At 43.6% G+C, this 18,408-nt stretch overlaps 1 protein-coding gene across 4 annotated transcripts in view; it reads left to right on the top strand.

The window, feature by feature from the left end:
* Positions 1-18,408, top strand: part of Mitf (transcription factor Mitf) — a 182,374-nt gene that overhangs the window by 33,721 nt on the left and 130,245 nt on the right. For all 4 annotated transcript variants that reach the window (XM_071583157.1, XM_071583156.1, XM_071583155.1 and 1 more), the window contains exons 2-3: positions 6,077-6,275; positions 13,916-14,194. In XM_071583157.1, coding sequence (XP_071439258.1) covers positions 6,077-6,275; positions 13,916-14,194 — 478 coding nt within the window. The remainder of the gene's footprint in view (positions 1-6,076; positions 6,276-13,915; positions 14,195-18,408) is intronic.

Genomic DNA, 18,408 nt, shown 5'->3' with positions numbered 1-18,408 from the left:
TTATTATGCATGATTAATGTGTGATGCATATGATGTACAATTATTATTTATTTGACCTCAATATTGCGTCCAAGGAATCCGTTAAAGATTGAAACATGCACAGTTCTCTTGTTACCCCGGCACTTACATGCACGTACCATGTGAGCATATGATAGCGATGAAATCAAAATGCTCCATTGCCGTAGTTATCGCCTAATACCTCATTTCAAATCTACCAGCTGGTTGCGGCACAACGATAATGTATGACCCCACACCGCAAATATTTTTGCTGAATATTTCGTGAAAATCAATGTGAAGATTGTTCCTCGTCCTTCCGTCAGTCCATACCCAGGTGAACTTTTTCCTGAACCTATGTGACTTTGAAAATACCTCATGTGACTTTCCTGTCCCCGATCATGATCAGCTGATCAACTGATCATGTTTCAGCTTTCAACGACTGCCTCTGATGCAATATGGAAGCCAAATCATGTGTACATTACACATGTAGTTAAACAATATAACAACTGTAAAGTTCTACCCTGTAAATTATGCGAATCAAATGTTTATGTTCACTCTTAATTGAGCAGCCCCGGTATTGTTATCGGTCCTCCTTTAGAGATTTTTTGAAAACAAAAATAAATGAAAGTGTTAAGTTTCTCGGTCCCTTGCTTTAAGCGGATAGATTGTTTGTAGAAAGTAAAACCTCGAAACACGCCAACGTGTTTGAGGTTTTACTTTTCAGCTTTTATTTGCTGACTAATTATTTCTTTCTAACTTAGTCAATTTTATTTTTTTCCAAGCGGAAAATTAGATAATTTGACAAGACTTGAGGACGTGATGAATATTTTTTTGAGGGAAAAAGGGAATCGAGTGGCTGGCGTGCTGGCTTTCCACCCAGAGGGGTTCGATTCCTGGGTGTGGCAAATTTTTTTTCAGTGGTATCCCGATCCCTACCTGAGGTGCTTTGTGAACAGCACTTGAGAGAGTGCGCCGTCAGTCGGATGGGACGTTAAACTGTTTGACCCCTTGGCGCCTCTCGTTAAGAGTAGGCTAATGCCGACGCCGGGTTTCTCTCGACCCTTCCTCCTTTGCCATCCATCCCTAATGGCCCAATGACCTCAGCTGTCGGTCGCCTCCCCTAAAGACTACTCGAAGGAAAAATACATTCAATTCGCCAGAAATATTCCAGTAAGCAGTTTTTTTTAAATTTGCCATTTATACTGTCTCGATTTCGATTCATAATATTGTGAAAGTGTTGTCGTTGTGATTCCCTGTAGCTTGTCATGTTTTGCTATATTATTTTTTCGTGGGAAATTTCGTCACAGAATAATCGGAAATATTTTACAACGGGTCGAGATGTTTCCAATTGTCTACGACCTACGTGTATTTACCAACCACCCCCGATTCTCAACCACATTAAAATACGGTACATCTGAGGCATTGGATGCAGGGACATAGAAGAAAATATGAATGGCGTTACCATTTTTTCCAAAATATAATTAGCATCTTCTCGCACAATATCCAACCACTTCTCAATTGGCTGGGTCTCGGGACCCAAATGAAACCCGTGACCCGGGATGTTGCGGTGGCTAAGGTACTGGCTTCCAGCGAGAGAGCCCGGATTCGAATCCCGATTTTGGCAGTATTTTTCAGTGCTACCCCGATCCCTACTTGGGCTGCCACGTGGAGAGCACTTAAAGTGGAGACCCCCTCTATCGGACGGGATGTTGAACTGAGTATCCCTCGGAGACTTTCGTTAAGAGACGGCCAATTCGGACGCCGAAGTAACCAACTGTCCCTAATGGCGCAAATGACCTCAGCTGTCTATCGCCTCAACTCTCATAACTACTACCATCTGCCAAATTCGCTCGGAAAACTTTGGGATGATGCCCTCCTGCCAGAACTGGTCGAAATCCATGGCAATACCCTGGAATATATGTAGTAGGACTACAATTTATAGTCCGGCGCTTATACTATGGCCATTCTGACAAAAGTGTAGCACGGTCATGTGCTGACTGTGTCGAAGCCCCCGGGGAATCCCATCTCTTCTGGTCTAATTAACGCATCTGTCCGTAGGAAGAGGTCAAGGCTTTTTCTGAAAACTTTTTCAAAAAATTTGAAGCGTTAGAGAGAAGGGATATTAGGGACGGAAGTATCGTCTCCTGATTTGGGGAATAAACTATTTTTAGCCACTCTCCACGCTTTGGGGAAGCAGCAGAGTGAAAGGCAGATGTTAGAAAGTGAAATTAAGTGAATAATAGCCGATCCTTTTTGGGTTCAAATACTGAATCTCGTGGCGGGTTTCCGTCTCCGTGACTGGATGGAACAAGGGCGGCGGAAGGAGAGAGGAGACTGCTGCAAACAGCTTCCGGATCCCTGTCGCCCTCCATTGGTTCCCAGATAGTCATTTAAATCATCGTTGTAATGATGTCGCTAGGATTTCTACCTTGTGTTTAACATTAAAATAAATCACATCTTCCTGTCGCAGGGGCTTTGTAGGTACGTCCATCTGAGTCAGTTGTTTTGAAATTCTCCAAAGAGAGTTGTCATCGAAAATAAGCTTTTGAAGCTTAGCCTGCCATTGGCCGTTCTTTTGGATTGCAATTTCTGATTTCGTGCAGTTTGCTAAAAAGTTGGTATTCCGCTTGTCGGTGGGGCCACGGCTTCACGTCCAATTTCTGCGTGTTGTGCTACGTTGCTTCATGAAAATGAGGACGTGAAAGGGGTGGAGGTGGATGAGGGGGGGGGAGCTATGGAAAAAGTGTGATGAAGATTTTGGTGATCTCGCGTATGAATATCAATGTCCGAGGACGGGTATGAGGTGAGGATAGGAAGCACGGTAGATGCGTCTCCGGAGTTGGTGGGGAATTGTTGTTAGTTAATTTGTTACAGGAAGGGGTGTAAATGATTTGGGAAGCGGCCCAGATTGTCAAATCTAGCAGTGGTCCCTGGAAAGGTCACTTGGTACCAAGGGCATCTGGATTGTTGGTGGTTTTTTCATTTGGCAGAAATCCAGGATGTCTTTTCTCCCAAGTTGCTCAACGTGAGTCGTCAATGGCGGCGCATAGACTTTGGCCATGTCTCCCAATTTGCGGAAGTTCGTACCATTACCATAATTACGACGGCGGCATTCCCATTCGGAGTGTTTGCTGTGCTAATCGCCGAGTGCATATATACGCCTGTCACTCGGATATAAGGGACGAATTTCATCAGAAGAGCAACCAGCAGGTTGGTTGATAGCATATACTCGTATATCGAGTTCACCCGTTGGAGTGGAGTAGAGTGACCTATTCCAGTTCAGTTTTTTTATGGGAGGCGACCGACAGCTAAGGTAATTTGCGCCATTAGGGATGGGTGGGAAAGAAAGGGTGGAGAGAAACCCGGCGTCGGCATTAGTCTTCTCTTGTCGAAAGGCACCAAGGGGTCCGGAGTTTAACGTCCCGTCCGACGGATGTTGTACTCACTTGAAGTGCTCTCCACAAAGTACCTCAAGTAGGGATCGGGATACCACTGAAAAATATTTGTCTTCTCCAGGATTCGAAGCCGGGCTCTCTCGGTGGGAAACCTGTACGTTAGCCAGTGCACTATCCCGATCCCCCGTTAATTCAAAACACTCGAATGTGCCAAGGGCAGTCGCTTTCAGTACTCGATGTTTCATGGAAATTTTGACTGCGATGAGCACGCCGCCTCCTCTGGAGAAAGTGTCGGCGATATGTGGTGTAATTAGGAATGCGTGATGTGAATTCTGGGACAAGATGCGTTCCCTGAAGGCCGACGACCTCAGAATTGCAAGAGATTTTGGAATGAATGGAAATCCTGTTGGCTGTTTTGGTTGCTGTTGCGATTCCGGTGTAATTCAGTCATGCTACTGGGAAGAGAAACAAAAAAATGTGACTTGTCATTCTCATTCGGAGGAAGGGAATTTTCGGTCGAGTTTATGGAAGAGTAGGAGTGGGCGTCGTCGGCGTTAGTTGTGATGAAGGAGGTTGGGTTGGGGGAGGACAGAAGGGACGGCGAAGAAATTTGAAGTGCCCTTGGCAAGGCCGGGACCGCGAGAGTTCTAAGCGCTCTGCGAGGGGGCAGGGGTGGGATGTATGTGGAAGTATTTGTATTCCCTCATTTGGCGCCTCGCGAGCCAGTTTTCGCGCTTGCTTTTACCTGAAGGCGTGGCTGCCGCGGTAATTGGCGTGACGAACGCTGTTGGAAATCGGAGGCATAGCGAGGTCTTGTCGTAATAATTTGGCAGTGCGTACCTGCGCACTTGATGCAGCGATTCCGAATTTTTCAGTAGTTATTGCTGCACTCGAAGCCCTGGTGCATTTGTGACACTGCAGCACTCCCTTGGACTTATGGAATGATGTGATGTAACACGCATTTCTTATAAGTATTTTACATCGGTGAAATCCATGGGTTGTGAGTGCCCTTGTGGAAGATGTTGTACACTGAGGTTAGGCCTTTGGGTACTGCGGTGAGACTGTAATTGTTCATTTCTGTCAGACCATTGCCTCACGAGTGGTCGTCAGCTGCACGACGCTGGAGACAATAAAACCCCTGCGGGTTGATTACTGCTTTAGTTCGTTTGCGGTGACTTTGCCAACCAGATCCTTCTCACGGTAATCCGGAAGCTTGCCTTCCCTTAACTTGTGGCTGTTAAATCAAGGTTTAATTTCTTGAAGAGGGATCTGACAGTCCTGAAATCGTTCGCGGTCGCGCAGCTGACGCTCACCATGCTGAAGGCCTTAAAAGTACATTTTGGGAGTTGGTTAAAACGGGTGGAATCGGCACCCGGGTCGCGGCGACGGTAGCTGGCACGGCCAGGGGTGCGTACATATGTAGTTGCCCACTGATGCTTCTCCCTCAACGGAGGGTGCGGCATCGGGAAACAAGGGTGATGCAGGAGAAGACATGTCGACCGAAGTTTTTTCCGGCGAAGATAGTGTCACCGGGGGGGGGGGGCTGAAAAGGTATACATAGCTGAACCCTTCTTGAGCTTTCGGGAGCCAAGGAAGGCGACTCCGATTCGGATGGAGACGTTGACTCCATGTATCCAGGGTTTTTCACTGCCGTCGTAACATATCGAAATATGGTGCTATCGTAACATAGCGGAATGTTCACTTTATAAGCTTGCAAAAGTGTAGGCTCTGGTGCCGATTGTGATGGGCTGATTGTTCGGCTGGTTTGATCGCATCTTTCCAGTAGTAGTAGTATTTAGGGGAGGCGACCGACAGCTGAGGCCATTTGCGCCATAGGGGATGGACAGGAAAGGATGAAGGGTGGAGAAAAACCCGGCGTCGGCATTAGCCTACTCTTTACGAAAGGCGCCAAGGGGTCCGCATCTTTACGTCCCATCCGATGGACGGCGTATTTCCAGTATGGGTAACTGTAAAGTCGAAGAAAACTGCCGTCCGAAAAAAGGATTGAATGTAAACACTCCCCCTTCCCCATAGTGCTTATGTGCGTCGCAAAGTGAGCCTAGAAATGTGACTCGCGGCACAGATAGGTACTAGGGTCCCAGCCTTGTGAGGAGCCTTCAATTGGGTCTCCGACCCCTTAGAAGGTGCGCCTTGAAGCCGCTTCTCCGCCGTTGGCACTGAGCTCCATGAGTGACGTGGAATCCGACCCATTAACCACTGCCATCATCTTTACCCTTAAACGTTGCTTTGGCCCACTATTTAAAGGTGTTGGATATTGCATTTAAATTGTTGTATTCCGCCGCAATAGTCCTTTTTTAAATCTACTCCCACCCATCGTCCCCGCAATGGTCTAGATCCTCCATTTTATTGTAAATATTTGACTCTTCTGCAATTCTAGCACTCGGGCAACATTACTCAATTCCGTTGTTGGTAGTCTAATCGAAAAATCACAAGGTTTTCGTGCATTCGCAAGCGGCGCGATTAGTTTTGCCTTTCTCGTGTGCTGAGGTATTTCTAATCGCTTGGGTTGAAGTGCGAGGATTTGTGTATTCCTCTAATGTTTTGGTGAAATGACAGAGATTTTTTTCCTCTGTCCTCTGTTCGAAAGTGTGCGATGTGGTTGAAACCTCGGCTCTGCCTTGTCAGCAGAGGATGATGTGCCTTTCTCCTTCTGCCTCGCACAGCCCTCCGACCTTTAAGACAGTAGTGCCCACATCTCGGACTCAGATGAAGTTGCAGTTGATGAGGGAGCAACTGCAGGAGCAGGAGAGACGAGAGGCAGAAGCCAAGGCTTTGGAGAAGAGACCCCCCGCAGCGACGGCCTTGAAAGTCCCGCTGAACGTCCAGACCATTGGCGTGGAAGTGCCTCCACAAGTATTGAAGGTAAGCACCGGTTCTCCTCATATCCGACTGCTATTGGTTCGAGCGGAGCTCGTCGCTCAAGCGTTCCGTGGGAACTCGCTCCACCAAGCGTCAGGCGTACACTCGTGGGGCCGCTCAATGCGGGCCGCGAATTACCAGTGCAACGAACGCCCGTCTTGGACTCGAAGCCACGGTTATGTGTCACGACGGTAGCACCCGCTTCAGTCTGTTCGCTGCGAAAAGAATGGCCGGGTCAGGTTGCGGTAACATTGGATTTTGGGGATGACGGGAAATCTGTGATTTGTTGTTAAATTGGAGTATTTGATGGACAGAAATTTCATGTTTAGTTTAATAGTTAAAATATTCAGTACAGAAGATGTGCACATACATGCCGAGACAAATAATTGGATAATATATCCATTATTCATGACTGGCAATGCGGCAGGTACTTTAATTTCATACCTAATCTCTTCATCCAACACTGTGCATCGGTTGGGATCTTTTCTTGTTGCAGTTTTCATTTCTTATTCGACCCGATGCTTGATTTTTTCTTGGGTATATTATCTAATTTTCCCACTTTTAATTTCATGCCGACTACCCGCTCAACTTGACCTTTGTGAGTGAAGTTTCCGTTACCAAAGAGCAGACATTTTTCAGGTTGAATTAAAGGAGGCTGGCGAGAAAATTATAAGGTCTGCGTGTTGGCAGTCATTTCTTCAATTTGCTGGCTCGCTTGAGAATGATTTCATTCGGCCGTGTTCGGCGTGATGTTGTGGAAGAACATAGAAAATGAACGTCCTAACTGTCCACTTACGCATTATAATGGATATCACTTATATAATAGATATCGCGCTTTTCAACGCTTAGGCGTCGTCGTTAGGGGTACGTCTTGGATTTCAATTCATGGTGTGGATGCCAAGGAGTATGCGTACCCCCCTCGCCCCGCGCGTGGGAGTGGAATTGCTGAGAAGCTTAGGTCGGTAGCGGCCGGGGAGGGTGGCAGTGCTGGGCTGGTCGTCGCTTGACGTGGAGGGTAGGTCAGTCGTGGCGAAGGATGGGATTGGGTATGTTTCGTTTAAAACGGTTTGACTTCTCAGGTAGGGAGGGATAGGATGGGGAGTGGCATTCAAAATATACGTTCATGAGTTCAGTATTCTTTGGAATGGGTTAATGATTTTTCACTGTGTTCCACTGCTCTCACAATCCCCCCACCCCACTCGTGGGTATATGTTCGTGCAATGAACTCCAAATCCAAGGTATGGGCTGTAAATATGGGTAATCCACTGACTCGACTTTAAGATAGTTCGTTTTATGTGTGCCCTTAAAGCTGTGATGCTAGTAAGTATTATGCGTGACCTTGTATTGTAAGCGTCCTCTGAAGAAACATTTTAATCGCCTCATATTTGGAATCAGATTCAATTGAACACACTGATGATTGATATGCAAACCTTTCATTTTACTTTCCGTACATAAAATAGGCATGGAGCGCAAGGTCATATAGTTGAGCGTTGGGAAATAATAAACTTTCGTTAAAATCCTCAATAATTTGCCTTAATGTTTGGTGGTCAATTTATGAGAGCTACCAGCTTATTTTCCTTGTCCGTACTGTTGTGAGTACGAGAGTAATCACCCCGGAAATGCAGCAATAAACATGAATAAAAAAGAGTTAGGAATTTCATTTTTATTGTGTGGTCGTGAAATTTAAGTGGTAATAATCGATATGCAGCCGAATTTACAGCATTTTCGCGATTACAAAAAAAAACTGGTCTGCAACCAAGGGAGTTGTACGCACGTTATATAAGTGAGATATAATGCAAGATAATCGCGGGTGTGGTAACCGTTATATTTTACATAAGAGTTGTTAATTTAGAAGGAAAAAGTACGATTTGGGAAGTGAAAGTTTTCCTAGGGCATAGAATGAAAGTGGGTCTAATTGATCACTTAAGTGCTATGGCTGTGCATCAGGTTACCGGATTGGTTGTAGATTCAATTGGTAATCAATATGGATAGGTTATCATTCATTTCTTCAGCGCTTATATAATAAATAATGTCGTGTAGCCAACTCAAAATGCTAATTTTCCATTCAATAGTGTAAAAAAAACTTGGGAGTATACGTGGTGCAGTCTTAATAAGAGAAAATACTGAAACTTAAGGTATACATCTGTGTAGACCGCGAGGCTTGGCATTATGTATGTATATGGACACGCTTAAAGTTGTTTTCGCGGTATCTCCTATGGGTATAGTGAAAGGAGGTCTAGTTAAAAAATGCTCTTCATTTAGCACTGCCCCTTCAGTGAGCATGAACTATTTTTCCTCTGCCCTCACATCTGAACTTATTAGGAGCGTTTAATAGTACAATTTGCTTATTCTTAAGCCAAGTATCATTTGTGTTCGTATTTGAGAATTGGTCATTGGCGGGAGGGCATGAATATTCCGTTAGTCTGAAATCATTTCACTCGAGAGTGACTCAGTATCTGTAGATTTGAGAGACCTACAAGTGTAGGCTTTCGCGATGTCCGTTCCCAAATGTCAATTGCGGGTCAAGTCAAGGAAAATGATTTTTAAACTTTGTAATTGTTGCATTATAATCAATTATGACTTTGTTAAGAGTTACTGGGGATGCATCTCCCTCAGTTTATTAGACTTTGTTAATAGCTTTTGCCAATCCTATTTTCCAATAAAGGGTATGGGAAGGGTTACTCTTATCGAATGCTACAGAAATAACGACTCGGGTAACTAATTCACTTGAATGTCACTTAATACATGTACTCGTAGAGCACATCAGGATGCATAGCAACAACAACAGCGGAATTTCTCCTCGCAAGCCTAGGCTCCCCTAGTACTGAAATTTCAAATTTCACGTGCAAATAAAGTTATTTAAAAAATTTTGGGATAGAATAAGATTCAGAAGACTAAATAAATTTCAATTTTAACTCGCTGTGAATATGAAGAACATTTGTCCATTAAGGTTCATCTCGTAGAATCAGGGAAAAATGCTTTCGTAAATTTTACAGCGGCTCGCTTATGAAGTGAGCCAAACTTTGAAATTATTGAATTCTCTTGATAAAGAAGGCCACACATGGTTAAAATTTAGTGAAGAGGAAAACTTAAATATATCGAGTGAGTAAAATAAGGAAAGGGGACGCCAGGCTCGGTAGTCTCTTCAGGCATTCTCCCAGCATAAGAATTTCGAACTATCGGGAAAAAATGTATGCATATATGTATTTTGCAGAATTAAGCAAGGTAAAAATTAATATGAATCAATGACTGAAGTCTACCTTCGCGGTTTTTCATGACATTGCAAAATATTGCGTTTATATTTTTCGTGTGCAATGGCGTTGGTAAATGTAGATGTGTACACAACTTCTTCATTAGTGTTCTAGATTGAGGGAAAGGTTGATGCAGAAACATTTCCGGGCTAGAGTGCATAGGTACAGAAATTTTAGTACTTTTTCTCTCTTGGTAATGTTATACATTCCTTAGTTGCAGTGTTCAGTCAGAATTGTTTGCAGCTGAAAAAACACTTGATTGATTCAAAAATGTGTACTGGGTTAAACTATTCTTCAAAAGAATTGCGGGAAATGGCGCAACAGTAACTTTATACAGAGTCATCCGCAATTGCAATTGGGCTATTTTTGATTCATTAAGTAAATTCACAACTTCCGGAAAAGGTTGGCAATTTTTTTATATGACCACGGCCTTCCGAGATAGAATCTTAAACCCATCTATGGTTCTTCGAACAAAAATAATTTTTCGTCTTATCTTTCGGGATATCCGGTGTACGAGATTTTTATTCTCAATACTTGGGTGTAACATTCAATTTATTTCCCAATGATCCTAATGCTAGTGTTGTGCCATGAATAGTGCATGATGAAAAGACGTTTCCATCTAATTGACGTTTCTGACGATTCTAAATCCACCGTAAAATGGAGCTTAGTTGGGCTTCGGGAGAAAATAAAACTCGGATTGCGATCATTCAAGTTGGAAACTCACAGCGCTGAATCATAACGCTCTTGGAAAATACATTTTAAATATTATGCGTTGCGGAATAGAGGAGTTGATTCCCAAGTGATGGCAAGGGGCCAACATCCTATAACAGAGAAGTCGGAGCGGTCTTAAGGAAACGAAGAAAAATGTACTCGGATTAAAAAAAACAGCAAAAAAATGCCGAAACTCAAATGAAGGATTTAGAAGAGTAACTCGTAGAATTTCGATCAAAAACAAAATGGATTAGGCGGAAAGCTCAACAACCTTCAAAAGAAAAGTAATGCAAGTATTTACAGAATGAACGAAAGAAACGTCCGACTGAACTGTGAATAGGCAGAAAATGGCGACATTTTACAGTGTGATCGCGGGAAATATCCTAAATAAGTTCTTTAATAACACCTAAAGCAAAAATATTTGTGCACAAAACGAAGCCTTTAATGCACCTGTACCACTCACGAGTGACATATAATTGTCCCAGAGAGGAATAGAAGAACATCTCCAATATATTTTAACAAATTAAGTCCCATGTCCTGAATTAATCTCCTCTAGAATCGTGAAGGAACTTGAACTTGCGGAAGATATCATACCTTTCTCATAAAAAACTTGTTACAAGTATATAGAAGATTCAGTACCACGCAACTGGAAGCTATCTCACATAATCCCCCCCCTGCAATGGCGGCGATTGGAAAGATCCCAGTTATTTCACACCGATTTCTTTAGCATTACTATCCGGTAAAATCTAAGAGCACATCATTGTTAGCAATATAATGCTCTTACTGGACATTAAGAGTATCTCTTTTTATTCATATTATCCTGAAATCGGGGGAAGTGAAGACTCAATTTGATGCTGTATTTTCAGATTTTTACAGAGATCCTGAGAGGTTCCTCACAACCAGTCGATACAGAAACTTAGATATCAATGCATTTATGCCAGCGTTCCCAACTGGATTCGGGACTTCGTATCTAACCATAAACAGAAAATAGTCGTCCATGGTTTGAGTTCATTAGAGGTGGGTGTAACGCCAGGGGTGTCACAGAGTATTGTAATAGGGCCCCTGCACTTCTTAGTATACATAATCGTCGTAAAATCCTACGTTAACTTCAACCTTGAATTATTTGCAGAAGACACAGTGATTTACAGATAAATAGGGTGACCCGCAGTTAGTGTGCCACTCTCTAACGATTTAGACCACGTCGCTTTGCTCTAAGAAATGGGGGTTATACTGGAGTATCAGTAAATGTGCAACACTGAATTTTTGGAATAAAATGAAATTTGAACAAGACGTAAATTGTCAACTAATTGAGATTCATGTAGGCATTTTGGAAAAGATTCATTAATACTGACATCAAATCCTTCACAGGGTACCCACATCTGGGGGAATATGCTGATCGGCCTTTAAAGAGGCGACGTTTCATTATACGGGTACTAGGAGATTGTGATTAAAGGGCAAAAGAGACGTGTTACTGAGCTTAAGTGAGGTCATTTTTGGGAAACACGGAAGTACTTGGTTCCTTGAGAGTAAACGTTAATTACGTAGTCGGAGAAGCTTCGGAGAACATTAACTAGGTAAGAATTTAAAATTGCCAGGAGAAGAGAGTAAGTGTGACGGTTATGTTGGAGAAATTAAATCGGTACTCGCTTGATTCATGAAAAGAGCAGGAAAGATTGAGACTTTTTGAAATGTTCTTTTCACACGAGTTTTCATGTAACACAGGGGAAATTATAATGGTGCCAAATCATATTGGTGGACTCCATCATCCGGAAAAGTAAGAGAAATAGACACCGTCACTGGCATTCAAAATAGATCCAACTAACTAAAATATAATGATTTAGTTTTATGCCAATTATTGTATGACGTATATAGGAGTGTGTTTAAATTGCCAATTGTTTTGTTGCCGGTACACCCCCCGCCACACGCCCTTGTGGCGACTGTCGACCTATGATGTAGATGTACTTAGCCTGGTCTTGATTGACCCTGGGACATAAAAAAACCGGATAATCCCTGAGTATTTAACGAAGGGCCAATAGAATGTACAGAAAGCACATTTAACTGGCATATTGTTCCGCATAAACTGAATAAGGGGTTGAAGCAGGATGATAGGCATAGATTGGAGGTTATTGAATTGTGTGTGTGGAGAAGGACGGATAAGGTGAAGTGGACAGAAAGGAAAACAAACGAGGAAATGCTAGGTATATTGTGGGAGGAGAAGGGATTGGTCGGAGGAATCCAAAGGAGACAGAAAAAATGGATGAAAAGCATTTTGATCGGCAGTGGGATGTTTAAGACTTTGATAGAATGGAGAATGTTAGGTAAGCGAGGAAAGGGTAGGAATAGGAAAGGGATGTTGGACGGGATGAAGGGAGGAAGGAAGTATATGGAGATGAAGCGGGGGATGTTGTAGAGTAGGATATTGGGTTGTGTTTTGATAGGAGAGACAAGGGAATTGTCCCTGTACCGTTTGGTACCTTGCCCCATCAAAAACCTACCTTAACCAGTAGATTACGGATAATAATAATGTTGTAAAGAAGGAAAGGTGAAATTATTACTGCATACATTGTCGCGACGCATGAGATTCTATTGTTGTGGCCGATGCATCTGGTTACTAGACTTCCGTGGTAATCAACATGGAGGCACCACCCAAAGGAAATGGCCTCCGGGTGTGCACACACGCATCAACTAGGGCTTGGTGCGCCAGATGAACTCCTCTCCTCGGCTATTATGAAATAGTCAAAGCAAAGGCGAGAAAAAGGGCCCAACAAAAGGTTCGGGTGTGGGATTTTCCCAAGCTCCAATGTTGCCACAATGATGTGCACGTGGAATTGGACTGATTATTCTTTGAATAATGCTCTTTGCTGATTCACACTTATTTGGATGTATATGCTCTTTTTTTGACGGTCGGTAATAATTATGACCATTGTTTTTACCTTAATATTTAACTTCTGTCTGAGTATTATATGTCCTTTTATATGAGCATTGAATTTCGTCACTTTCAAAGCAAACTCAAAGTGTTTCATTTCAAAACTGCGATACCGAAGCATGTATGTCTACCGTATTTATGTTCGTGTATTTGTGCTTTCCATTAAGGAGAAATTTGTGTTCATCAAATATTTGACTGTATAAATACCAGATCGCCGTAAGAAGCACTGCGCCCATTTTTGGCACCAATTCATGTAAATCTTTTCTATTAGCGTAAAAAATTGAGTTTTTGTGTACTGGTGACGAATGTTGTCTCTGGACGTGATAGCGGTGCGCGAGTCCTGTCCATGGAGGCTTTCTAAGCCCACGAACTCAGTGGCTGGGTTGTGACCGCTCCCGCTTAAATACGGGCCGATGGCGTCGTCGGACAGCCAGCAAATCAGAAGGCTTTCGCCTCCCTCCCACATCCATGAAATTTCCTCGATTTAAATTCGGTCATTCCGTTTTAAGAAGACACTTTTCACCCCAGCCACTGTTATTTCTCTTCATCATTTTTCTTTGCTGTACGCTAGCTGGCCTAACTGGCTGTTCAATTTTTATGCCAAGCCTCCATCGATTCTCCATGGAATTTAAACGGTTTTTGTCTCAATAACTCGCAAATTACGATTAATATGACTGGATTTGTTTGTTGGATAATCCACGTTAGCTGTGTTTTCACCATCACTAACGCCCACGTATTTTTGTCTCCACTTTCAGGTTCAGACGGTGTTGGAAAACCCAACTCGGTACCACGTAATCGAGAAGCAGAAGAGCCAGCTCAGGCAGTACTTCAGCAAGTCATTCCAGGGTGGGGGGGCAGAGAGGGAGGGAGCGACGGATGAGACCACCTCAGTGGACGACGTGCCTCAGGCACAGAAGTCTTCGGGCCCGGGGGCCGCTGCCGCCGTCGCCGCCCTCAACGTTGCCGCGCTCACCGCCAGCCCGGATAATGTGATGTCTCCCGGCCTGAGTTCCGTCGCGACAAGCAACTCGGAGGTGAGTAGTCCGTCACCCGCCCTCCTGCGGGGCCGTTCTCTCCCTTGGTTCCGGCCGGCCCGCTGTGGGTCGGCGGAAGCGTGGGTGACGTGTGGTTGTCAATTGGGATGTGGCCGAAAGTTTGGGACGCCATTCGGAGTTGTTGGGCAACTTGTGGGTTTGTAAAATCTGAGGGCTTGGAGAAAGTGTTATGGAGTTGTCGGTGTCGGCCTATTGTGGTGAAAGATGCAGAAGAGCTCAAATTTTATGTTCCCATCTACCCAACGATGGAAGGAGTACTGGACTTGGAGGTACGAGGTGTGTTCAAAAGTTAACGGGAATTTTGTTAATTCGCAAAGTGCCTAGTGCACCATAAGTTCTTTCCACAATGTGAAATGAGCGATAAAGAGTACTACTTACAGGTGCAACGCTGTTTGCATGAAACAATGCAAATAAACGCCCGTATTAGTGACGTACCAATCTATGGCTTTTGTACCACCTCGATATAATTCACCTGCTCACATTGCTCACTGCTTGCTCATGAATTTTTGTCAAAAACGGCACTGTTATTATGTTCCAGCCTCCATATTTGCCAGAAATCGCCCCACGAGACCTTTTTTTCTGATCCCAAAAATATGGAGAACCTTAGTATGCCGTCGTTTTACACTCATCGCGAGGAAAGCTAAAAGCTACACCAAAGATTTGAGTTCTAGAAGTATTTCAAGGGTTGGAAAAAGCGCTGGTATAAGTGGGGACTGATTCAAACGGGATAACATTGATTTAGACGAATAAATAAAGTTCTTTCCATATAACTCAAATTCCCGTTATTTATTGAACTCACCTTGTACTCTTCAGTAAGAGATCGAATTAACACGGAAATATTCGCCGCAATTCGAGTCGTACTCTGCGTGTTTCAGTTCATTACCTTTAGAGGTTCGAAGACTGCTAATTTCGTACGTACAGGTATTTAACGATTGAAGATTTATGCCCTTTATTGCAGCTATGATACTGTGTCCTATACATAAGCCATCTCTTTTTTCGCCAGTGTGATTTGACAACGTAGATATTCATGGCGGAAATACCATAACATCTCACTTCATTATCATAATGGATTTAAATTGATGCACTTGCCTAACAGCTCCGCATTTCAGGTGTAGGGTGTGGACAAAATCGTTTGACTCACAGCCAAAAGAGAAAGGAGAAAGAAAGATCAAGAGAAGGACAATTGATGGGGAAACCGGGATCGCAAAATAACTTGTATGACCAAGCACTAGGTCGATATGCGATCGATGTATGAAGGAAATACAATTTATATGGATGTACGCGTATTGGAGGCCTGCAGTTTTACTGGCGGCATACATTCAAATGAAAAAAGAGGATGATGTGAACCATGGAATGGAGGAGAGAAATCTGTTGTGGTGTAGGGGCGTAGGAGAGGAATAGAGGGCGATGGAAGGCCCAGGAGGGCAGTTTGGACATTAGGGAGCACAGACAGCCACTAAGGAACAGGAACGCCGACTTACTCGTATGTGGAAGAGATGCAATGACCGGTCGAGAGCTGCTGCGGTACGACTGGAAAGTAGGAGGTAAGCGGCGCTTGAGATCACCCAACTGCCCATTCGGAGTCCTTATTCTCCCCACTTATTCGTGTTTTATAGGAATTTCATGAACAGTTTTCGAATAAAATGGCCATTCTTCCATTCTGTTCTCTCCTATATTTTGCAACACTTCAATTAACCTTGCTCACGGTACACCTTCAAACTCCCCAAAATTCTCGAGGCAGAAAAGGATACTCTATTTCTTCTTAAAAATATTAGAATGACCGTTGTAATATCAAGTATATGCCTGTATTTTCTTGACTGAACCATATTAACACTCAAATGTTGCTTGTTCTGTACTGTAAACTTTGGCTGATAGCTGTTAATAATAGCATAGCGGTGTGGAATATTAGGGTTACATTCCGAAGCCTTCTCTTTTTGCAGATTTTCCCTTAATAGGCTATGGATTGAAATTGATGAAAGAGCCTTCCGGCTAAAACCTTCTGAATAGTGATACTCCGAAGTCCAAAGAAACTATTCTCTCCATGACTTCCAAATTTTTTGATTGAATTTATCTGGCCAACCTATTTGATCCAAGTGACATTTGTCCCATATCAATTCGGCTTGGAATTTTTCTCGGCGTTTATCATTGCTGATAATCAGTCTTCATCTATTTCGCATTCCGTATTTACGTATGCGAGCCCTCTGGAGTGCTAAAGTTGCCATAACGTTATTTACGCTACCTTCTAGAATATCTCTTGGCTTGATTTACGTATAAATTTCCGTTTTCTTTCTTGCAGTTGATGTGGTCTTTTTCTCTCCTACCGCCAGACAGTTCCTTCCCCTTCTTGTATTTGCTGCGTCCACTTTTTTCTTTCTCTAAATTTCATATCGTGCATCATTCCTCATCTTTCTTTCGTTTCCTTCAATCCCTTCGCCCTCAGCCGCAGCGGCCCACGTAAAATAGTTTCGTGCTCTTAAATGCCCTGCTGATTAAGAGGAAGTGATCGCTCAAGATTGAATCTCTTTTAACCGAATGCTTACTTTCAAGTGAGCACTTTCGAAGGCTAGTCATTGCTCTCATTTTACGTTTCATCGAGCGTATGGATAACTATTCATGGGTAACGTATCACCAGGAACCACGGGAGAAGAAAATTGACCGTTTTTAGTGAAAGTAAACTCTCAAACAACTTTTCGTTGGCAGAATAAGACATTCACTTTCACTCAGTGATGGATTACTTCAGGTGCGGTTCCCGTATCGACGATGTCTTTGATGAAGTCGGGCGTCAGGTACGTCGAAGGGGGACGGGTGGGTACTGGACGAGGGTGGCAGGGGTGCGTTTTCGTCTCGGAATGAATGTGCGCCGCACCGGAATGGCCCCGGTGACATTTCGGCCGGGATTCATAGTCGTTTACATTCCATTCTCGATTTCGTTGGGCGAGGGATGGATGACGCAGGCTCCCGCCTCCCGACGGATTACGGATTTCTGCTTTCTTTCCAACCTATCGACGGTGTCCTTTGCATGAGGTCGTCCTTAGGCCGTCTGCTGTCCCTGGTCCAACCGACGCTTTCAGCTGGGAGTCAATGGCTCGTTCTCTTCGCAAATCCTCATCCATACATGTATTAACCTCATGTTATGCTGTCTCGTTTGCCAAGGTGGCCAATTTCGATGGTAATTCTGCTTCCTTTTTCTCTATTAAAAATTTGTCGTATTTCCTAATGCCCAAGATTTCCCGAGATCATGGCTTATCCACAACTTGTTGTATTGAAAATGTGAAGTGCTGATTGGAGCTGCTCGTGATACATTGGGGAGGAAGTAGGATTAGCAACGACCATTTATTTTCAGGAGCTGTTGCAACGTAGTGGTAAGGGGACGACCGAAAAATAATTTGTTATTTTTAAAAATATCGGATTGGATCGTTTTTTAATTACCAAATCACCATGGATTGAAAAGTTATCCTACCCAGGCAATATTGCTTTGTTTTGGAGGTCTAAATCTGCCAACTGAGCAATGTTTTCAAAAAAGTTTAAAAGGGGCTCTTTATTTTTGTTTGGACGCGGGATCCAAGCCTTAATTGCAATTAAATTATGATCAAGCACTGTGCGCCTTGCAAAAAGTCATGTGTATTAAATATTTTTAAAGTTGTAGCTGACATTAATGGAACGAATGAGCTCAGTTGTCAATTCAGGGTCTCAAGTTATTGTTTTCCTCGTTGCTGAAAACGGGTTTTTGGTCGTCGGTTAGTTAGGCCATTAATAACTCACATTCCTACCGATTACAAAGTCTTTGGGAAATGGAAAGTGTAACAGGACAACTTATTTCCGCGGAAGTTGGTCACGGAAAAAAATAATGGACCGAAATAATTTTTTGTAAATTATGTCACAAGGGAGAGGAAACGGTCTCCGCAGTCGAACGGAATTCAAAGAGCAAATAATAAGTAAATAAGGAGGTCTCCGACAGCGTCCGCCGGCGTTGTCGGAGAATAGCCTTCTTTTCGCCCTCGGAAGACGCCAATTTGTTTTCTCTTTGGCGATTTGTTTTTTTGCGAATGATGGATAGGAAGGCGTGGATTCGGGACTTGGTCCACGGCATGGACCTCCACCGCCACCTACGACAGAGGCGCCAACTCCCCCCTCCTTCCCCCTGCCCTCCCCTCCCCCCGTCCGCCGCAGCCGCTTCGAGAGCGTTTCCGTCC

This window comes from Hetaerina americana, unplaced genomic scaffold (genome assembly GCF_022747635.1).
Source record: "Hetaerina americana unplaced genomic scaffold, ioHetAmer1.1.p SCAF_13, whole genome shotgun sequence".
NCBI classification, from domain to species: domain Eukaryota; kingdom Metazoa; phylum Arthropoda; class Insecta; order Odonata; family Calopterygidae; genus Hetaerina; species Hetaerina americana.
The sequence above is the reverse complement of the archived record's forward strand: the minus strand, read 5'-3'. Positions and strand labels throughout refer to the sequence as shown.